The sequence below is a fragment of the Ochotona curzoniae genome, unplaced genomic scaffold (genome assembly GCF_017591425.1).
Source record: "Ochotona curzoniae isolate NIBS_2020 unplaced genomic scaffold, NIBS_Ocur_1.0 scaffold_3223, whole genome shotgun sequence".
Taxonomy (NCBI): domain Eukaryota; kingdom Metazoa; phylum Chordata; class Mammalia; order Lagomorpha; family Ochotonidae; genus Ochotona; species Ochotona curzoniae.
This window is the reverse complement of record NW_024467108.1, coordinates 3,077,530-3,101,478: the sequence shown is the minus strand read 5'-3', so window position 1 is coordinate 3,101,478 and position 23,949 is coordinate 3,077,530. Positions and strand designations below refer to the sequence as shown.

At 39.9% G+C, this 23,949-nt stretch overlaps 1 protein-coding gene across 4 annotated transcripts in view; it reads left to right on the top strand.

The window, feature by feature from the left end:
- The window catches only part of FCHSD2 (FCH and double SH3 domains 2), a 245,109-nt gene that overhangs the window by 127,929 nt on the left and 93,231 nt on the right, over positions 1 to 23,949 (top strand). For all 4 annotated transcript variants that reach the window (XM_040964120.1, XM_040964118.1, XM_040964121.1 and 1 more), the window contains exons 6-8: positions 2,273 to 2,406; positions 5,676 to 5,730; positions 6,575 to 6,703. In XM_040964120.1, coding sequence (XP_040820054.1) covers positions 2,273 to 2,406; positions 5,676 to 5,730; positions 6,575 to 6,703 — 318 coding nt within the window. The remainder of the gene's footprint in view (positions 1 to 2,272; positions 2,407 to 5,675; positions 5,731 to 6,574; positions 6,704 to 23,949) is intronic.

The window sequence follows — 23,949 nt, the reverse complement described above, 5'->3', positions numbered from 1 at the left end:
CGCCAGAACTCAAGCTAGCATCTATATGGGATGCTGGCACAATACATGAAGGCTTAGCTGATATACCGAGGTGCCCAGCCCCTACACTCTTGAAGTTTAATATTGAAATAGGTTTTCAGAGAAATATATAGCTCTTTGTATGTAACAGACTACTGTTGTTAGAATTTACAGTAAATGTAATTAATGTTTTAGAATATTCTCTACCTCAGGCTCTCTTTCCTAATTAATTAGGTGTCTATACAACCTTTATTGTTTTTATTACTGAGTGAAATTTTATTTATTCTGACTTTATTTAGACATAACTATTTTTAGGTTTTATCACTAAGTCTTCAGGAAAATGCAGCTATTTACTTTTTAGGATAAATTTCCAGAACATGATTACCGAGTCAGAACCTAATTGTTAGTAGAACTTTTGTATATTAGCTCAAGTTTTCTTTTTTAAAAATCCCTATGTTCATGGTTATTAGCAAGTTTTCCTCTCTTAATATCTCCTATTCATGGACTATTTTTTCTAAGACTTATATATTTTATATAAATCTTATTGAAAGCCAGAGTTATGGAAAGAGAGGGAGAAACAGAAAGAGAGCAGGAGTACAAGATAAAGAGATATTCCATCCTGTGGTTCACTCCCCACAAGGCTGAACTCTGTCTGGGTCTTCCACATGTGTGGTTTGATCTGAAACAGAGCAGCTGGAACTCAAACTGGCAAACACATGATACCATCAACATGGGTGACATCTTGACTCGCTGTATGACACTGCTGTTCCTAGGGATCATAAAGTCAAGCTACTTAAGATAAGCATCACCTTATATACTTTTTTATTTTGGTGATGAGAATACTTCAGAACTCTTAGCCAATTTCAAGTAATGATACAATATCATTAACCATACTTACCAGGCTGTACATTAGCTCTCCAGAAGTGTTTTATTTTGAAGCTCTGAGTGTGTACCCCTTGACCAGTATCTAGTTCCCCACCTGCTTGGTTCATGATAATAAAAAATGCTGGTTGGGGTGCCTGCATTCTGTAATTAGAGTGCTTGGATTCAAGTCCTGTTTCCTGTCCTACTTCTTACTAATGTGCCTCCTGGGAGGCAGTGGTGGTGGCTCAGGTTGAGTTCTTTGGCTCCTAAATTTGGAGAGCAAGCCGGTATGTTGGGATTCTGTCTTACTCTACCTCTCAAATCAAGTGCTCAATAAATTTGATGTGTTAGTTTGCTTCTTTTGTCTATTCATACAGAACCTTGTAGAATTGTCTAACAATTTGTGGAAAGCTCTAGTCTTTCTGTTTTAAGTTTAGTAAGTTTATATACTGGCTCTGCCTTTGCTTTTCTAGTGTCCTTGTTCTATCCATATGTAACTCCACCTGTTCAGCCCTGGTTGGTAGTCACCTCAGCAGTGTCTAGTCCTGCTTTGCCAAGCCTTTGTTGACTGCACCGAGTGCTGGCAGTGCTCTTGACTCAGATTTTTCAACTGAAGCCTCAAGCTAATGAAGCTTCTCAGTGGTTTGTTTCAAACTAGGGAAGAGGATTTCTCCATGCAGTTCTTAGGATAAATTTCCAGGAAATGGTTACCGGGTCAGAACCTAATTGTTAGTAGAACTTTTGTGTATTAGTTCCAATTTTCTCTTTTAAAAATCCCTATGTTCATGTTGTTATCAAGTTTTCCAGTAGGATGCCCAAGTAGTGCTATTTTTCTCATTGTTGATGAAACATTTCTTTGAAATATTAGATCTCCCTTCTACTAGAATGTATGTGGCAGTCCTTGTCTTAGAGTGTATTCAAGGAGCTGAACTAGGGATAACTTTGGATGACAATTGTTATGTGATACCTAGACTTTGTCCTTTACCTTGAAGTTATCAAATTGGATTTCACTTTGTTCCCTAGGGATGAATTTGTTAGTATTCTTGATACCACCAGTTATCCAAGTATACAGAGGCATTTATCAAAATTAGAAAGAAATACATAGTTTATTCTTTTCCCTTTCTTGCCTTGTTACCTCTAACCTTAAAAATATTTCATAGATGCTTTTCTTACGCTAACTAATACCAGACATCAGCAGTGCTTGAGCTACTTCTCAAAGGATAGTTGTTAGGACGGACTTTGATATAGTACTTGCGATGGAAGTTCACTGAATCCTCGGTTGCAGTTGGAAGGACACTTTCAGTGCCTTGGTTTGCATCCTGAAGGCTTAATGCATACTCTGTAGGACAAACCTATTTTCTGTAAGCTTGAACACTGAAATCATAATAATTGTACTTTTTGTGTTTTACAGTGTGTGGACCAGTTGACAAAGATCCAAACTGAATTACAAGAGACAGTGAAAGATCTAGCTAAAGGTAAAAAGAAGTACTTTGAGACTGAACAGATGGCTCATGCAGTACGGGAGAAAGCTGACATTGAGGCAAAGTATGTGTTTTAGCATTTCTAACAAAATAATTATGCAAATAAATGTTGTCTTTACTCATACTTTGTTCTCCATCAATATAGGGCATAGGTTCTTTCTTAGACTGTTGATTTCATTTGACTAACATGTTTTATACATTAGATCACATTTTTTTAGACTGGTTGATTTTTTATTAGATTAGGTAAGGAGATAGAAATATCCATAATTAGATTTTGAAAATGAAAGAAGGCAACATTGCATTTACAGATTTGAAAGCTTATCAGAAGTATAGTTAAAGTTGCCTGGACATCTGAAGAACAGGATTTTCGAGTTTCATTTTTTCATGCTAGATTCCAAGTCAAGTGAAGTCCCAGAAAATCACTTGGTCCTCAGGGTGCTGTTGAAGGCCTGCAGGCATGTGGACTAAGCAGAACCCCTGGCCGCCCTGTGGGAATGGGCCCCGGCACTGGGTTTACTTTACCTGAAATTCAAGTAAATGTGATCTTAGATGTGCTCTAGAAAATGTGTAAATTCTACTTTCAAGATATATAAATAATAGTTCTTTATTTTAAAAATAAAAAAGCTGGCAATTGGTAATAAAAGGAGAGAGATTTTTGCAATGATATCTTGAGAAGGTTTTATTAAAAGTTATTAAAAGGTAAAAGTTTGTTAAAATTTGAATCTCATCAACCATAAGCCTGTGTCACAGAATTGGACTTTGAAAGATCTAAGAGAAGAAGCATGGAGATGCTGGCGCAATTAGCTGACTGATTAAAACATCTAGATGTCTAAACCTCTACTCATGAAGTCAGGAAGACTTTAAACGCTGGTACAAACAGATCAGCAAAGAGGGAGGGATATCTTTCTAATGATTGTTTTTCTGCAGAAAATTTAGGCAATCTCAAAAACATCTTGAGAAAATTGAAGGATTTCTGAAAAGTTTATTGAGTAGTGATGGTTGGTAAATGAGTGCTCACCAAATGATATTATAGGAAAACATATTTAATATTTTCCTAAGTTAATTTGTTGTGTTTATTGGGTTTTTGTTTTTTGCACACAAATATTTCCTGTACTTTCAAAGAGTCAGTGAGCCCATCTTTCCAGTAAAATCTGCGATTTTTGAAATAGGTGATCTCTATCAGAAACATCCTGTTAGGGGGTTTTTAGAAACTTGTTTTCAGACTCTCAGAGTCTGCAACACAGGATTTGACACATTTGTAGGTTATTTGTAAATACCTCATTTAGCCATGGCCCACGGGTTGAAAATGAGGACAGTGATTATTCCTGAGTATTATGGATTTGGTGGTCTGATGCACAGAGGTGACTACGACCTTTTCATGTGGCCCTGATTCAGAGGGGATACAGCTGGGTAGAACAGTATCCTGCTGTACTCTGAAGAACAATAAATTGTGAAGGATGGATGATAAAGAGTAGTGCATAATGTAATTTCTTATTTGTAGTATATTACTTGTAAAAAAAATCTTTTTTTTCTAAATTTTAATCTTTGGAGGTACCATCTTTATCATTAATATCTTAAGAGTGATTTCCATCACTGTCTGTCATCTACCTAATTCCATACTAGAAATATATGAGAATTAACAAGTGAAGCAAGAGGCAGAAAAATGAAATTTTATATTGGAAGATCTGGGTGCAACTTGGCATATCTGAATCATTACTACAGAAAAAGGAGAACTAGGGAAACTTCAAATATCTTTGTTAATCTGTGAAAGCTTTACCTTTTACCTTTGTGACCCTTTCTAGATCAAGATAAATAAGAATCTGATTAATAAAAAGAAAAGCTCCATGAAGTAAGAATATGACAAGATAGAAAATATGTTACAACTATTTTTAAAAAAAAGGTTTATTTATTTATTTGAAGGAAAGAGAGAGCATGTTTCTGCTGGTTCACTCCCAGGTTACCACACTGGCCAGGACTGACATAGGCCAAAACCTTCTGCATTTCCACAAGAATGGCGGGGACCCAAGCATTTGGACTGTCTGCTGCTTTTCCCAGGCTGTTAGCAAGGAGCTGGATCAGAACACAAGCCATCACCCGTATGAATTGCTGGCATAGCAGATGTCATTTTTACCTGCCTTGTTGCAATGCAGCCCTGTTTTTGTTTTTTGCGATTAATTTTAAAATTTTTATTAGAAAGGAATATTTGCAGAGAGAAGGGAAAGACAGAAGGAAAGATCTTCCATCCACTGCTTCACTCTCCAAATGGCCTCACAGCTGGAGCTGAGCCAGTCCAAAGCCAGGAGCGTCCTTTGGGTTTTCCACACAGGTGCAGGGTCCCACGGCATGGGCTGTCCTCAACTGCTTTCCCAGGCCACAAGCAGGGAGATGGATGGGAAGTGGAGCAACTGGGATACGAAATAATGCCTACATGCTGGACTTTAAGTGAAAGATTAGTGTGCTGAGCCACCGTGCCAGCTCTATCTATCTATCTATCTATCTATCTATCTATCTATCTATCTATCTATCTATCTTATACATATAATCACATATATTATTATATATATTTTATCAACAAGTGTTCATCCCTGAATGTTTTTCCTTTAGTTAGAGAAAATTCTGCTTTTGCCTATCCTGTTCACATTAGCTTTGCAGAGATTGACTGCTTTAATTCTAAGTGGTCTGCAACTGTACTTCATATAATGCTATGTAGCTGCCAGCACATGCATTACTTTTTCTCATAGCAATCACCATGACACTTAGTCAAGACAAACATTGCAGCTTTAGAAAACTTGGTGCTCCTGGGAGTGGTGCTTGTTTCTTGGCATTTGTCTGTTGACTTTCTCGACTATCTCTGGATAAAACCAACATTGGAGGTTTTACAGTTGGTTGTTAGATTGTGGATATCTTCTGAAGCAGAGGGGAATCAAGGAGTTAACATCTGAGTGGGAGAATAAAGAGATCAAAATTATCCTTAGGAATAAAAGGGACACAGAGACAGGCATCCATAGAAGAACTTTTAATGCTGGAAAGCAATGGAAGTTAGGAATTTCTAGTGACTTGCAATTTTCTGGTATGCTATGGGCGGTTACACACAGCCCCCAAAACCTACCTTTGTCTCCAATGATTGGATGCTTCCTTGGGGCAGATGAAGTGTATGAAATTGTGTCATAATAAAAATCTCTTACGGTTGAATAACTTGTTTTAATCAGTTTTCCAATTTTTTATTCTTTTTCCGAACAGCATTTTGAGAGAAAGCTTTTAAAATTAGCACATAGTAATATCATTCAATCTTACATTATTTTTTATTAAACATACTTTTCTGTTTTATTACAGATCTAAACTTAGCCTTTTTCAGTCAAGAATCAGTTTACAGAAGGCAAGTGTAAAGGTGAGTTTTTGAAAGATATATTTTGCAGTTGAGAAACCTCTTAGGTTATAAAATAAATAGTTGGATCTTTGGATAGTGGGAATTCATTATTTCTACATTGGAGAAGCCTTTTGAAGGTATTAAATAAGGGAGGGATACCTTTGCCAGTTACCCCTCCCAGTTACCCCTCCCAGTTATTGAGAGTTTTTCACCCAGGTTACAATACTTTGGACATAGCTTGTTTATCAAGACTTCCTTTTAAGGATGAGTTTTCTATCTTAATTGCTTAGATAGCTTATAGTCTAACTTTTACTCTAAGACACTTGTAGAGCTTTGATAAGCTCTACAAAATCCATTTCATTAAGAGTGACTGTTCTGTGCCAGATATAGGTAAGTTTTTAGTGTGGTACCTTCTGGCTGTGTAGGATAAGTGAGCTCAGTGATCTGGCTTTGGCTGTCAAACTCCCCACCATGTATTCGGTTCTCTCACATATCAGGAGTGTTGGCATTTTAAAAACTTATCTCAAACCACTAGATTTTTCTGATATATTTGAGATGGGTTTTAGTTTTTAAAAATTTATATTCCTACCTGAAAAAAAAACGAGTAAGATATTTGCAAGTTTTTTACAAAAATTTTGATATATTAAATGTAAATAGCAAATATTTGAAAAATTAGCTCTTACCATGTGTCTTATTCACTGTTTAATTCCTTAATTGTGATGAGTAATTTTTGTAGACATAAAAGCATTTTTTCCACCTGGTTGCCGTTGCTCCGGGTGGAAAGCCCTTCATTACCAAAATTAATATCGTCTGTGTTTTGTGCATCATCAGTTTACGCTTTATTTTCCCCGTTACTGTGTTTCAGTTGAAAGCCCGGCGTTCTGAGTGTAACTCTAAGGCTACACATGCAAGGAATGATTATCTTCTTACACTCGCCGCAGCTAATGCACATCAGGATCGCTACTATCAAACAGATTTAGTAAACATTATGAAGGTAATGCAGTTTTAATATGTATGGTTATGTCACTGAACACTTGGATAGACACTGTGGTACATGGGGCTAAGCCAGCACTTGGGACACCCATATCTCATGTTGCAGTGCTTGATCGAGTCCTGATTATTTCCATTCCAGCTTCCTGCTAATGTATCCCAGAGACATCAGGCAAGGCCCAAGTTACTTGGGTTCCTGTCACCCACGTGGAATTTATACTTCTGGCTGTGGCCTGACCAGCCCCAGCAATTATAATTATTTGGGAAGTGAACCAACAGATGGACTTCTCTGTCTCCTTTCTCTGTCACCCTGCCTTTCGAGCAAAACAAATAAACAAAAAGCAACCAGAAAAACAAAAATGCATTAGTGATCTGGGTTTTGGATACATGAAATTTAATTATAGAGTAGTAGAACAAGCCGTTTTTTATTTCATTGTACTATGCTTTGTATTTTTTGGATTACCTCTATTTCAGGTAATTTGGAATTAATTTTCATTATACAGCGTGCCTAGGAAAGGCATTTGGCATAGCAGGCAAGATGCTGCCTCTGACTTCCACATCACGTGTGGGATTTCAATCCAGTTCACTTTTGAATTCAGCTTCCTGCTAATGTGCATACTTGGAGGCTATAAGTGATGGCTTAAGTACTTGGGTCCCTGCCACACATGTGGAATGATGTGGATTGAGTTTGTGGACCCTGGCTTTGGCTCCAGGAGTTGAGGGCATTTGGGGAATGCACCAACAGACGGGGAATCTTTCTGTCTCTGTCTCTCTGCCTTTCAAATAAAACAAATAAAAATTTAAATGTTCAAACAAAATCCTAGTTGAAGGATTGTTATTTCTCCCCAGCCATGGTAACATTTACTGCATAATAGTTATTGATGTTTGAAATAAAATTGATGTGTAAGGTAGGAAGTGAATAGTTCTTAAGCAGAAAATGTGCTTCTTGGCCATTTTTTACTTTGCAGGTCATTTGAGTCAAAGTATTGGCGCTAGACAGAATTTTCAAGTATCTTCTGAATTGTCACTGAGACTGATATTTCAGCCAAGTTATTTTTTTTTCAGTCTGTATCCTTATTTTCTAAACAGCATTTTCTAAGATTAATTTTTTTCTAAAATGTGTACTTTATTTGAGAGACAGATTGACAGAATAAGGGAGAGGCAGACAGATAACAATCTTCTGCCCATTTGTTCACTGCCCAAATGGCTTCAGTGACTGGAGCTGGTCCAGGCTGAATCCAGGAGCCTGGAAATTTTATGTGAGTCTCCCACTCAGATGAAGCACTTAAGCCATCTTCCACTTCTTTCTCTAGGCACATTAGAAAGAAGCTGGATGGAACTCCAGTGATGCAAGCAGTTAGCACGTGGTACTTATACAGAAAGAAGCTGAATTAGAAATAGAGTGATAGGAATACAAATGGATGCTCTGATACAGGATACCAGCCTTGCAAGTGGTGACTTAACCTGCTCTGCCATGATGTCAATAATGTCTGCCCCTCACCCTGAATTTCTTATTAACCAAAATTTTGCCGATGTCCATGTCTGATGATAATGTGATAGTTGTGTATTTTTCTGAGGTTTACATTTTAAAATGTTTATCTTAACAGATAAAATTATAATTTATATTTAAAGATTTTGAAGTGTCAAACAAAAGGCAGTACTAATGAATGTATGAAAATATTTATGCTGGGGATTACGTTGAAGTGCATATATACTGGATTGTGGTTTGTGTCCTCTAACTTCATCTCAGTCCTGCTCTATTTAAACTTATTGGGTTATTAACTGAAATAAAGGAAAAGGGGTGCAGGAGATGAAAGTCATTTTAACCTGTTGCCAAGTTCCTGCATGTTATGATCAGACAGCTTCCTTGGATTGTGTGTCATTATCTCCCATTTTCTCAAAAGCTCAAGCATTTGATTTTTCTGTTTTTCTCTTTTATATTTAGTTTCCCCATCCTCAAATGTATTGTTCTTACTGGCTGCTAAACACATTGGTATTAGGAAACAGCAGTTGAGGATACAACCAGAGTGGATGCTTATTTGCTTGCTTGCTTTTTTGTTTTGTTTGTTTTGTTTTCGTTCTTGTAGTGGCTCCCGTAAAGCGATCAACTCAGTGCAGAAGCTATAAGCTATTTCCTTGAAAATAAGAGATAGGACATTTTCTGGCACCTTTAAGGGAAAAATGGCTTGTTGTAGGGAGCCAAACTGGAGCAGGAACTATCCTTACTGCAAAATGTTTATTTTCCTTTTTGATTATTTCCTAGTATCTTTTCTTAGCATCTGTCCCATTGGGACTTCTGATTAGAACATAAATTAGAATGTAGAGAAGCATTGGCGGACCAAAAGTATTACACCTAAAGGATCTTATAAATATTACCTGTTGCTGCAAACATACAAGGACAAACTACGGACTTGGACTCCCATCCTTGTATGATTTCTGTATGCATGCCTGTGTATTTACTAAACAGTTTTTAGTACAGCTTATACTCAACATTTTGATTGTATCCTAGTATTAAATCAAAACTGATGACTGTATAGTTTCAGTATTCCTTAGCTGAAATGCTTGGGTCAAAAGAAGATTTCACATTTTGAATTTTTAGATTAGAGATGTTTCAATGTATTTTTTTTTGTATGAGTACTTTTTTTTTTAAGACTTACTTGTTTATTGAAAGAGTTAAAGAAATAGAGAGACAGAGATGTGCAATGGAGCTAGGCCAGGCTGAAGCCAAGATATATGGCAGGGGCCTAAGCACTTGGGCCATCTTTTACTGCTTTTCCAAGGTCATTAGTAGGAATTGTTGCGGGGTGCGAGTGAGATCACACCAGACATGTCTAAGGTTTGTTAAGGAGTCTTTATTAACCAAGCTTGGTGATAACAGAGTATACTAGAAATAGCAAATCACAAGTCCATATGCCAGTCCAGCCAATCATAATCCAACCAAATATAATCCAAAGAGGAATAAATGGTCACTATCCTTAAGTCCATCCATTAAGCTGAAGACCTATGTTCCAGCTTCCCCAACAATATAAGTTATCCTAAGAGACATGCAAAGAATAACCTGGACACTCTTACAAAGCTGTGGACATTCACCTTTCCCTGGCTTCTCTGCCCACATTCCACTACTGCTAGGCCTCACCTCTCCTGGAACTCCTGATAATATACAAACTAAAAACAACATTACTATATCCATTATCCAATCTAAACAGTATACAGGGAGCATGCTCGGGATTACCTGTCCTGGGTCAGCCAAGAGTCAAGGTACTAGAGTAAGGGAAGCACCTGACCAGAAAGGGAGAGCCCCCACTTTATGGGCCTTTTCAAGGGGCTTGTGAGGGGAGTGGTTACACAACAATGCAATACCATCCCCTCTCAGTTGATAGGTGAGTCACAGATGGGCAGAAGCAAATATCTCAGTGTTGTGGGCTAAGGAGTTGATTAGTGCCCCTTTGGATGGGCAGGAACAGGAACTAGGCTTGTAGCTAAAAACACCTAGACTAATTGAATTTATCTGCATCTAAAATCCTGGCTAAATTAGGATGTGGGGGGAGTGGTTGAGGATGAAATTCCATTACTGTTAGGACCCACCTTCAGGACAAAGGGTAGCTGACAGAGCCAAATTTTGTTTGCCCACTGTCAAAGGGTGCTGGCTATCACAGACCACACCCCATAACAGAATCTGGATCAGAAGTGGAACAAGCGGGACATGAACCAGCACTAATTTGGGATGCTGATTCTGCAGGCAGTGGCTTTACTCACCACAACACCTGCCCCCATGTGAATACTTAAAAATGAACATTATATTATCTTAAGTAGGAGAAAACAGAAAGTCTCATTTTTTACAAATTGATTTTATAGCCAAAAAAGATGGCTTTCAACAAAGAAGGAAAGATTTTGAGTGCCTTCTATCAAAAACAAAGAGGAACATAATGTGTTTGCCCAATTCTCAGATAATATGCCCATGAATTAATTTTGAAGTCTTTGCACATGTGTTTGTTTAGCACTTAGTAGATGAGTCATTTATTATTATTTACTTTTTAAAAAAATGTTTATCTGAAACCTGGAGCTATGGAATGTATGAAACACACAAAGAAAGAGAAAGAAAATGAGGATCTGCTGGTTCACTTCCCAAGTGGCTGCTCCACCTCCCATCCTGCTCCCTGCTTTTGGCCTAATGAAAGCAGTAGATGATGACCCAAAGCCTTGGGACTCTGTACCCACGTGGACGACCTGGAAGAAGCTCATGGCTCCTGGCTTCAGAGGCTCAGTTCTAGCTGTTGTGGCTGCTTGGAGAGTGAGCCAGTGGACAGATCTTTCTCTGTGACTCTACTTTTTTCTGTAACTCTGCCTTTCCAATAAAAATAAATCTTAAAAAGCAAAAAAGATTCTATTGGGGCAGGTATTGTAGCACTAAAGGTTAGGTTGCAGCAAGGGACACCTGATCGTATATCTTCATGATGGCTCGAGATCCTGGATCCTTCCCACCGATGTGTAAAAATCAGATGAAGTTCTGGGCTCCTGACTTGGCCTGGCCCCAACCTGGCTGTTATATGGTACTAAGGTTTGGAGAGGAAACAAACACATGGACAGTATTTTAAAGTTTTCTTTCCCTTGTATATCCTGTATATGCCTATAGTAATAAATTCCAACTTTGATCTTCACTGTAGGGTCTGTGGCAGATCAATTTTAGGAGGACGCTCACATGCCAGTATTCTTAAATCTCTCTTCTTGGGGTAGTCAAGACGCCCTATTGCCATTTCTTCCCATTTTGTCATTTCTTCAAATCTGTTTTCTTATTTTACAGATCACATGCCTCAAACTCAAGTGAGGTCCAGGTAACATAGAAAATAGCCAGGACTTAGATCAAGCTGTCTCTGCCACCAAAGCCTGGGTTCTTTCCTGGGTATCTTCACAGCAGTCTGAGCTGGGGCCAAGCTCAAGCCAGGCACCTGGGATTTCATTCATGTTTCCCGCATGAGTGATAGGGACCCAGACACATTATCAGGGAACTGGATCAATAATGGAGCAGGCAGGACAGAAGTGACAATCTGGTATGTGATGCTAGTTTGCAGGCAGAGGCTTAACCTGGATCTTGTTCTTTAGTATAATTGAGACAGAGGGAATTTTTGTGTTTTTTAGTTGGCAGTTGTGTTTTACATTTTTGTCAGAACTGATAACATCCACTGTATGTTATTACTTACACATATGTCACTATCAAGAATATGGAAATGGTATGTCCATTCTGTAGTGCACCACGTTAAGGTGATACCTGCAATCCTGGCATGCCATTGAAGATGGCCCAAGTTCATAGGCCTTTCCACATATGTGGGACACCTAGATGAAATTCCTGGCTTCTGCTTGGCCCATGTCTGGCTAGTCTGGCCATTTTAGGAAGTGAACCAGTGGGTGGAAGGTGTATCTCTTTTCTCCCTCTCCCTTCCTCTCCCTTCCTTCTTTTCTTACCCCCAAACCCCTTCTCGCCCTTTCTTCCTTCCTTACTCTCTCTTCCTCTTTCACTCTGCCTTTTAAATAAATATTTTTTAAAGATTTATTGTATTTTAATTGGAAAGGCAGATATACAGAGAGAAGAAGACACAGAGAAAGATCTGTCCGCTAATTCACTCGCCAAGTGAGTGCAACAGCTGGAACTAAGCGGATCTGAAGCCAGGAACTTCTTCTGGATCTCCAACTTGGGTGCAGGGTCCCAAGACCTTGAGCCACCCCCTACTGCCTTCCCAGGCCACAAACAGGGAGCTGGATGGGAGGTGGAGCAGCCAGGACTTGAACTGGCGCCCACATGGGATCCTGACACATGCAAGGCAAGAGTCTAACCATTAGGCCATTGTGCCAGGCCCTAAATAAAACAAGTCTTTGAGAATAAATAATTATAGGGCCCAGCGTGATAGCGTAGTGGTTAAAGTTCTAACCTTGAACATGCCAGGATCTCATATGGGTGCCAGTTCTAAACCCAGCGGTTCCGCTTCCCCTCCAGCTCCCTGCCTGTGGCATGGGAATGCAGTGGAGGGACAGCCCAAGACTTTGGAACCCTGTACCCGCATGGGAGACCCAGAGGAGGCTCCTGACTTCGGATTGGCTCAGCTCCAGCTGTTGCGGCCACTTGGGGAGTGAAGCATTGGACGGAAGATCTTCCTCTGTGTTTCCACTCTGTATATCCGCCTTTCCAATAAAAAATAAATCTTTTTAAAAAAGAATAAATAATTAATACAGCAAAATTATGTCAGTTTGTTAGTACAAGTATTAGACAGGTTCCCCAAGGAATATTTTTATTCTTATCCTAGTACTGCTTAGAACTGATGCTAAAATACACTTCTTCGTCTATGTATCACCAAGCAAGTATTTTTAAACTTCAACCTAAAATAAGGAGAATATTGTTTGCTAGATCCTGAAAAATCAGATAACTGCCTTAGTCAGATCTATAGGAAACAACTCAGCTGTCTGCTGGGAAATGAGGTGAATTTCCTGAAATGTTCCTTTTTTGTATCACATTCTTGTGCAATATATGAGGTAATTTTTTTTTATTTTTACAAGCTTGTGGAATATGATCTTTGTGACTTGAATGAGGAAGAATGAAGTATGATATCTACAAAGGAGAATAATTATTGTAGTGAAAAACTAACGGGTTATTAATTCTAGGATCTTATTTCTAGGTAAATGTTAATTGGCTTCAGTGGAAGCTAAATGTATCCATACTTGTTGATTAATGAGAATAATAAAAGATTAAGCAACTTTCTATGGCAGAATTCAAGGAGTTATGATAATTTGACTTGGTTTTTTATAGACTTTTTTGGTTAAATGGGGAAAAAGTTATTGATATCCAAGTCCCTCTGATTACATTATTAGCTAAGCATTAACTATTGTTAAATTTATTTCAGTCCTGGTTGGATTTAATAGCTGTCGCATTTTCACTTCTGAGTGTGGCTCTTCTGGTTTCTCAGCTATCTCTGTTGTGCTTCTGCTTTACCTGGTAACATTTGTTCATGCAGTGAATTAGCAGTCTCAGGCTTGGCTTTCTGCTTAGCTTGCTTTAGGTGGCTGGGCAATTGTTTTCCTGCCAAGGGCCACCTGATGTCAATAACAACTTTCGCAGGTCATACAAGATTATCAAGTTAAAAATTAGCCTGCTGTAGATTTATTGAATTGAAAGTTCCTGCCTGCAGTTACCTTGGCAGGGTTGGGCCAAATGATTTCACAGACCTGTTACAGCCCAGGGAATGGAAGTTTCCCCACCCCTGTCGTAGATGAATACTGTTCTGCAACTTAAACAAAAAGAAAAGAATATATATTTGGAAGGCAAAAGGAAAGAGAGAGAGGGAGAGAGACTGAGAAGGATCTTCCCATCTTCTTATTCATTCCCCAAGTGGCCACAACAGCTGGGGCCAAGTCAGGCCAAAGCCAGGTTCCCAGAACTCCCTCTGGATCTTCCATGTGGTCCCCAAACACTTGAATCATCTTCTTCTGCTTTCCCAGGCATATTAACAGGAAGCTTGAATGGAATTGAAGCAACCAGTAAGTGCTTCGGTATGAGATGTCATTAACAGAGAGGAAGCAGCTTAACTTGCTGTGCCACCACATGGGTCCCAAATTTGATGTTTTCCCACTGAATGTTATATTTGACAAAATCCATCCTTGTGGACTTTTAACTTTTGTGTGTGTGTTTTTTGGAACTTCATTGCATCTATATCATAAAATGTACTCATCTTTTTAATGGAAATTTTAGTTTATTATTATAAACAATGCTGCTATCAACAGTCCTAAAGAGATTGTTAAGGGAATGTTGCTAATAGAGATTTATGTGAGGGGCTCTACCAAAGTGTGCCACATATGTGTTGCAGTAGCTTTCATTTCACCCTTTACTGTATTTGCATTCAGCAGATATTTGAGTTTATACTAGGTGATAAGTACTGGGAGGTACTAAGATGCAGTAGATATAATCCGTATCCTCAGCAAGGCAGAAACAAGATGATGGTAATTCTCTGGAGTTGCATTTAAAGGGATTAAATATATAGGTGCTATTAGATTCTTTCTCTGCTTGTTGATTATAATTCTCTCTCTAATAAAGAGAAAATTAGGATGCTTCTTGTCAAGCTTTATCAAACTCCTGAATCAATATTTTAACTTTTTATATTTTAGCAGTTTAGCTGCTTTTTCAAGCAAACTCTTGAGTGGAATCTTTATCTATAAAACAGATAAAAGACAAGATAATCGGCTGAAGCTTGTGAGCCTATTTTGTCTGTGTGTTTTCCCTGCTTTGCACACCATTCATGTACCCTCAGCTTCTTTCTGCTGGTTCCCAAGGCCTTGTGCTGAATATTAGGACTCCTCAAAGTACATTTAGAAGCAAATGTTCAAGGGCAGGATTTTCTAACTATAGATTTGTTTTTCAATGCTGATCTTAATTCTTGACTTTTTGCAAGTGGTCTCTTAAAAATACAAATCAGAACTCAGCAGTCTGTACCCTCCACTGGGCAGGTATAACAGGAAATTGAATATTCTAACTTGACAGCCTTCTTGTGAGTGTAGAACTTCATTCCATGTTTTCTTGTTGGTTTTAGGGTGATATTATGCTCAGCTCCTGGAGTTGGCTCTCAGGTCCTTTGCCCAGGCCTGCCCCCTTACCAAGCCAGCAAACATACTTATATCTATAAATTTTTCACTGTTCAAAATTTAATTTTGGAGCTTTTCATTATATTCAAAACATTCAATAGCTTCCTACTGCTCTTGGGGTAAAATCAGAACTTAAAGATAATTTAAAAGGCGTAAGTGCACAATTCTCTGCCTCTTTTAAAATATTTATTTATTTTTATTGGAAAATTAAATAATACAGAGAGGAGGAGAGACAGAAAGATCTTCTGTCCATTGATTCACTCCCCAAGTGGTTACAATGGCTGGAGCCAAGCTGATCCAAAGCCAGGAGCCAGGAGATTCTTCCAGGTCTCTGACCTGGGTGTAAGGTCCCAAGGCCTTGGGCTGTCGTTGACTGCTTTCCCAGGCCACAAGCAGGTAGCTGGATAGAAAGTAGGGCCGCCGGGATTAGAACCAGTACCCACATAGAATCCTGGCACATGCAAGGCAAGGGCTTTAGCCACTAGGCTGCAGTGGGCCCTGCCTGTCCCTTTTTAAAAATTGAGATATAATTCATATCCCATAAAATTCACCATTAGAATTTTTCAAATGTTTATTTTTGTTCTATTGTGAGGCAGAGATAGGCAGAACCACATAGTGATTCACTGTCTAAATATACACAACAGCCAGGGTTGGAGCAGGCCATGACTGGGAGCTCAAAACTCCTGGGTGTCTCTCATGGGTGTCAAGGATCCAGGAATTTGAGCTAATATTTCCTGTTTTCCAGGGAAAATTGACGAATTTAAAGCGTACAATTTGATCAGTTTTAGCATAGTCATAAGATTTTACCACCACCACCACTATCTGATCCTATAGCATTTCCATTATCCCAAAAAAGAAATGCCACGTGACAATAGGAGTCACTCCCGCTCTGCACCACCGTAGCTCCTGGCAGTTACTGGTTTGCTTTCTGTCTCCACATATCCTATTCTGTACATTACATATAAATGGTGTCTTATCTACTTTGCCAAGTGTTCTATCCCGCATTTCGTATAAATGGAATCATGCAATATGTACCCATTTGTGTCTGGCATCTCTCAATATTTCTTCAAGGTCTCTCTATGTTAGAACATATATCAGTGCTGCATTCCATCTCTGGCCTAATTGTATGGACATTTGGACTGTATCCATTTTGGGGCTGTTTTCTAACTTTTTTAAAGCCTCATTTCAAATATCCCTCTTAGTCTACACTTTATTCAGTGACTCTTGTTCTCAAGCACTACTAACTTCTCTCCTATACCAGAGTCTGAATGAGTTGTTCTTTTTGTGTAAACAGTTCCTTTGCTCTCCATCATTAATCACCTTCATAATCATTAAACAGCATTCTCATTCCAGTTCGTCTTTTTTTTTCCCCCATAGTGTTTCCTTCATGTATCTGATGTAAAAGGGGATTTTAAGGGAGAAGCCCCACCCAGTCTCCCACCCACCCAGGTCCCGGATGTGGGGCATGCTCCGAGGGTCTTGCTCAAGTGGTTTTGATAGTTCAACAGTTCTGAATTGCTGCCACTCTCACCACTCCAAGCACGATGAGATCGTTCAAGAATCCACTGATTGGGCCCGGCGCAGTGGCGCAAGTGGTTAAGTCCTCGCCTTGCACGCCCGGGATCCCATATGGGCGCCGGTTCTAATCCTGGCATGTCCCGCTTCCCTTCCAGCTCCCTGCCTGTGGCCCGGGAAGGCAGTCGAGGATGGCCCAAAGCTTTGGGACCCTGCACCCGTGTGGGAGACCCTGAGGAGGCTCCTGGCTTTGGATCGGCATAGTATCGGGCCCGTTGCGCTCACTTGGGGAGTGAATCATCGGACGGAGGATCTTCCTCTCTGTCTCTCCTCTCTGTATATCCGCCTTTCCAATAAAACAAAATAATAAAAATAAACCTTTAAAAAAAAAAAAAAAGAATCCACTGATTGACATAGTCCATCTTAGAGTCTCCGTTTGCCCAGTATTTTCACTGCCAACATATGGCTGAGGTGATTGATTGACTTGTTCTGTCCTCTGTCTTTTCTTGGTTAGGGTTCTGAGACCTGAAGCTCGATTGGCGGGATCCCCAAAGAAACTTTGTCTGAGGTGTTCCCAGACCAGATTCCTGTATACACTAGCAAGCACAGGGCCTGGCACAGTCCATGACCCTGATCAGCTGGTGGTTGCAATTGCTGGGTTGGTTGTTTCCAGCCTGAATTCCACTGGAACCAATGGGTGTTGCAGTCCAGCCTGATTTTGCCCAGCACATACAAAGCCCTCACACAAACCAATGCGGGCTGCAGCCTAGTCAGAGCGACACACAATAACCCCCACCAAGCCTGCCCCCTGCCCTGGTTTGCCAATATGTGTGGCAGACTAGTCCAGTCTGTCTCACATCCCCTTCTGCTCTTATACATGTCAGTGGGTATTAAAATCTTGTTCCATCTAACCAGCTCAACTATTCTGCCTTCACAGATGTTGTTGAGTGCCTCTCTGTTTAGCCACCCTAGCCCCTGTCCTAGTTTTCATGCCCTTCCGTGAGGGGTGGTAACCCAAGAAGGAGGAGCCCACTATTTCCTTCCCAGGCCACTCCCACTCCCAGATTATGCACTATCCAGGTGGTTCTGTGTTTTAACTTGACAGAACTAGCCCCCAGTGCCAGCTTCTGCCAGCTGATGCTGCGGCTAAGCCCCAACAACCCTCACCCATTCCAACTGTAGATTTCACCAGTAGGAATAATCAGCCCAGCCTGGTATTTCCCTGATCTAGTCCACATGAAGTGCACAGGTATTTTAGCCCTGCTTGGTCTGGTCTATCCCCATCCCAGCCCACGCTCTCCAGTGGAAGTAGCTGTCCAGCAAGGAGACCCTCCCTTATTCCCCTGCCGGCTCTGCCCCCTCCCTTCCTTGTTCTCAGGTGTGCTGGTTGGGTATTTGGCACAAGCAACCTCACCTTGGTATTCCATATGGCGCACTAGTTTCTGTCATGACCAAACCTGGCTCGACCCACACTCTGCTCAGGTGTTCGGATTTGCCAGTGAACTGATTCAGCCTGGTCTACCCCGACCCATGCCAAATGTATACCAGTGGGACACTTTTCATGACCCCTTCTGGGCTGTTTCCTTCCATGCTTCTTGCACTTACCTGCAGGGTCTGTGTCCTGCCAGAGGAGTTGTCCAGGCTCCTCCATCAGAACCCCTCCCAATGCCAGATTTTGCGCATACCAGTGGGTCCATGAGCCAGACCTACTCAGTTCATTTTCTGTCCTAGCAGGAACAGTGGCTTTTCCTGACTGGCCTTCAACCCATTCTGGTTCTTGCTGTTGGATGTTTCAGCCCAGCCATGGCTTGTCCACACCCAGATATAGCTTATACATGGCTCAATAGGGGTTGAGACCTAGCCTAGTTTGTCCCACATCTACCCTGGTCCTCCAGAGCAACAGAAGGTGTTGCAGTCTGACCTGGCCTGGTGCGTCAAGTGCCAGTCCACACTTGTGCAAAGGAGACTACAACTCTAACTGTAACCTGATCAGAATGCAGCCCCATTCCAGCTCGTGGGCCCCTTAGTGGGAACCTCCACCCAGTTAGGGTGTCCCCTTAGCTCCCCAACCAGGCCCGTTCCCAGCCAGTGTTCAGCATGCCAGTGGTTGCTCTGAATCAGCTTGGCACAGCCCATCACCTGTTGCAACCCTTGTCTTAGACACTGTGGCTCAGCCTCCTTGGCTCACGCAGACCGGTAGGTTCAAGAACCTAGCTGGGCATGTCTTGTGCTCCATCCTGGTTTCTAGTTTCGCTTGTGGGCTAAGGTTTGCTCAGTACTGCCTGCTGCGCCCATTCCATCACCTTTTCATACACTGACAAGCAGTTGGAGCTACTTTGCCCAGCTTGCCCGACCCCCAAGTCTGGCCAGTCAAGTCTTAATGATACCACATTCTTCTATGTCCTATGTTCTCCTAATATCAGATTTCTTCCTTCACAATATCCATCTTCATTTGTAATTATAAATGTGATTATGTTTTTATTTACCTTTTCTACCTACTCTACAACTATGAACTTCATGAAAACATGCGTATTTTCTGCTCATATTTCTAATCTTGGAGTCTATCATAGCACTTGATTATTTAGATTAATAGATATGTGTATGTTTAATGAGTTAATGTATTATATTAGCTTCTCATTGGTATAACAAAATAAGTGAGGCAGTCTATCTTTCAGAAGAGCAGAAGTTTATTTCTGGCTGATAGTTTTGAGGTTGCAAAGTCTAGAAGCTGCATCTAACAGTGACCTTCTTGGTAGCAATCATAGGGTATCACAAAGTACACAATGACTGGAAGAGCCTGTGTGTCTGTTTGTGTTTCTGTATGTGTATATAATAAGTCACCAGGATTTATTTGTGGTGGTTTCACCTAACAACCCAGTCCAATCTAATTATTTCCCAAAGATCCCACTTACAAGCACTACCATTGGATTAAGATTAAACCCTCTTAGTATCACTCACACAACAGTTTGGAGGCTAAACTCCTAAATACAGAAACATATTTAGACTACAACATGTTTGAATGTATTTGCAATGGTAAGTGCTGGGGGGAAAAATGAAAAACATAGTCTGCTTCCATGGAACTTATAGTGATAAGTGGACAGTTATAAGGATGAAGTGATGTGAAGATGCTTCACAGATTTTAAAACTGAAGTTTGAAAACTCATGCATTTAAGAGGTCTTTAAAAATGAATATTGAAATCCATGAAAAATGATTATGAAAAATTATATATCATTTTTAAATCTTTTTTGCACCAAAATAAGCTTATATTTTAATTTCATTTTTCATGAACTTGCTGAAATACTCTCATTTTTATAGGCAAAGTAAAGCTAGCATAAAGCAGTAATGTAGCTTTCACCATAGTGACCTGGGGTCCAGTGTTGTGAAGGAGAAGGGAATAGATTTACAGGTTGCACAGAATATTCTGTCACTGCTGCTGCTGCTGCTACTGCTAAAATTTAACATGTATAGAGTTCTTACTGAGTGTCAGGAGCCAGGCTGCAAATGGACAGACAACAGAGATAAAGCCCTTGCTTTGGAGGAGTGAGGAAGACAGATGTGCACCAGGAAAAATATCTGTGCATTGTGATAGAAGTACAGGGGGGAATAACCAACCTGGACGGAGGGAGTAAGGTTGATTCCTGAGGTGTGGTGACATTTGTATTGGGTTTTAAAGGATGCATAGGTAACTTCTGGTGTTGTGGAATGCAGGCTAAGCCACTGCATTCTGCAATTTGTTTCTCTTTCCATGCCTTCAGGAACTCTTCCTGTCACCCTTGTATTTGATCTTTCAATGGGGTCCTTTATTTCTTGGATAATTTTGTTAGCATTATTCAGTTCCTTTTCCATATTTCTGATTGTGAATTCTCAAATAAGATGTCTTCTAGTTCTGGAATTTTTCTATCTTGCTCATTCTATTGTTGAGGTATTCTGTTGTTCTTTTTTAATTTGCTCTATCTGAAGTGATACTTTGAAACTTAAATTGAGTTTTATCATCACCCTCAAAACGTGCTACTAGCCTCTTTTGTCGCTCAATTAGAAAGTTCCTGTGGAATAGACAACTCTTTCCTCACTGATTCAACCACATTGATCTTACTGTTCCATCATGAATATACTCTTACTCGGGATCTTTTTACTTACTATTCTTCAAACAAGCTCCCTCCCAAGAAACCATATAACTTAGTACTCCCTTATTCCACTTTGAGATTGTATCCATTTTGGTGAGGTTTTCCCTGATTACTCAATATAAGATAGCATCTTTTCTTCACTCTCTTCCTTTCCTTTGTTTACAGTTATTGTACTTACTACAACTTAAAGCAACATTTAAGAACTTCCATATGCATATGTTGCATATGTTCCTCCATGCATATGAAGAATTTCCCCTGAAAAAACCAAGTTGATGGAAATGAAAATTATAAAAAGACTATGCCTGGAATTTGAATTTTTTTTTTTTGCATCCACAAAAATAAACTTATCTTTGAATTCCTTTTGAAATAGTCTCATTTGTTGAATGATTTTTTCTGGATAAATACATTTTGATTAAGTTGATTTGTGTAATATATCAGTGGTATTTTTTATATACCTAAATTAGATGTTTTTCTTCTTTTATAAGAATTACTGTTGAGTGCAATAGCATAGCAGTTAAAGTCCTTGCCTTGCATGCACTGGGATCCCATATGGGTGCCAGTTCTAATCCCAGCGGCCCCACTTCCCATCCAGCTTCCTGCTTGTGGCCTGGGAAAGCAGTTGAGGAGACCCGGAAGAACTCCTGGCTCCTGAGTTCGGATTGGCTCAGCACCAGCTGTTGCGGCCGCTTGGGGAGTGAACCATCTGACGGAAGATCTTCCTGTCTTCTCCTCTCCTCTATATACCCGCCTTTCCAATAAAAATAAATCTTAAAAAAAATTACTGTTAAGTAAATGATCAGGTGGCCTACAAAAAGTTCACCTTAGAAATGAGAATGTTTCAGAAAAGAGAGACAAGAGATTGTTTGAAAAAGAAGCTGTTAGTGGAACTGGTGAAAACTATATTCATCACTATGTTTCTAAAGACCAGGGTCTTTATTTTCTGGTGTTTTCCTTGTCTTCTCAGGGTCATTACCAAACAATTCCTTTTTCCCCTAATTGTATCCTTCTTTCTGACTTATCTATCACTATCAGGCTTCTCATGTTTCCTATCTGTTTTGTTTTTCTTATTATCTAATATCTCAGTCATTTCTGCAGAGTGGAATAAGCTCCTCTTATTCTTAACACTCTTAACTAAAACAAATTTTGGAAATTGAAACGTGTTAGAGGGACTAAGGAAGTGTATGTAGTTCCTTCAGGGCTGTGTAAGGCTTAACAAAAGGTAAGCTTTTGACTTAATTAAGGAAAATCAGATAATTCTATCAAGAAAGATTACCTCCAAAAGTACTTTATTCCTTTTCAAATTTCTTTTTTTTTTTAAGATATTGTTTTTTTAATTGGAAAGGCAGATTTATAGAGAGGTGGAGAGATAGAAAGATGTTTCATCTGCTGGTTCACTTTCCCAATGGCCACAATGGCTAGAGCTGAGACTTTCTGAAGCCAGGAGCTTCTGCCATGGGTGCAGGGTCCCAAGGCTCTAGCCCATCCTCTGCTGCTTTCCCAGGCCACAAGCAGCAGGGAGTTGAATGGGAAGTAGCGCAGCCAGGACACAAATTAGTACCCTTATGGGATCCTAGTGTGTGCAAAGTGAGGATTTAATCACTGAGCCGTCACACCAGGCCTGCTTTATTAAATTTCTTAGCCTCTGATATTGTTTATCTACAGAAATGGGGATAAAAATATTCTTTTCATGAATTATAAATGTATGTGTGTGAGTGGCTCATAATAGGATTTTTTAAAGATTAATGAAAGGCAGAGTTGTGGATACACACTCAGAGAGAGAGATCTTCTACCTGCTGGTTTATTCCTCAAATGATTGTAATGGCCTGGACAGTGCTAGGCTGAAGCAGGAGGCAGGAACTTCATCTGGGTTTCTCACATGGGTGGCAGAGGCCCAAACACTTGGGCCATCCTCTGCTGCTTTCATAGGTGCATTAGCAGGGACCTGGGTCATAAGTGGAGCAGCCAGGGCTTGAACCAGCATCCCTATGGTATCGCAACGTTACAGGCAGTAGTTTAACCTGGGATGCCACATCTCTGGCCCCATGATAAGTGCTCTTTAAGTGACTACTTAATTTTCTAACGTTCTTCATCTTCCACTATTATATCTATTTCAATAAGGTTTTACATATCATAACTAATTTTCTTAGCAAAATAGTTAAAGTTCATAAAAACAGTGAACAAGAATATGGAATTGTTTTTGTTCTAAAAACACTGAAGGCTAATATTAGATTAGTGTTTTTCTTTACAGACCTTATGTATCTTTCTGACATTGAGTAAAAGAAAGTTGTTTTATTTGAGTGATCAAGCAAGACCTGTATAAGTAACAGCATGTAGGGAGTTTCCAAGCATTAAACTGATGGGTGCTCTGCCTCTCTAACTTTATTAAGACATGTGGACATACTGTGAACCTTTGGGGGTTTTCTGGTTCTTGCCAAAAATAAACAAGTAGTCCAAAGTGGCTGTGAGAATGCTGGTAATATGTGGTTTGTGAAAGTTAATTTTTAAGTGAAAATATGGGAGTAATAACTTTATCTGCTATACTGAACTCTAACTTCATTTTATCAGCAGGCATCATTGGTTTTAATGAGATAATAAGAAGTTACACAGACTATGAAGAGAGGTAGACTCAGAAACACTGAGAAAATGGCATATTATAAAAATAAGGACATTGAGTGTCATTAGAAAAAGAAAGTTTTTGTCGTTTTAAAATTCACTTGAAATGCAGGCTGAGAGAGAGAGAACAAACAGTATTTTCCATCCACTGGTTCACTGCACCAAATGGCCAGAATGACTGGAGCTGGGCCAGGCTGGCCAGGCTGGAGCCAGGAGCCAGAGCTTCTAGATCTCCCATGTGGGTGTAGGACCCAAGGAATTTAGACATCTGCTGCTGCTTTCCCAGGCACATTAACAGGGAACTGGATCAGAAGTGGGGTGACTCAGATTAATCTCTGCCCATATTGCGGTGCCAGAGCTATAGGCGGTTGCTTA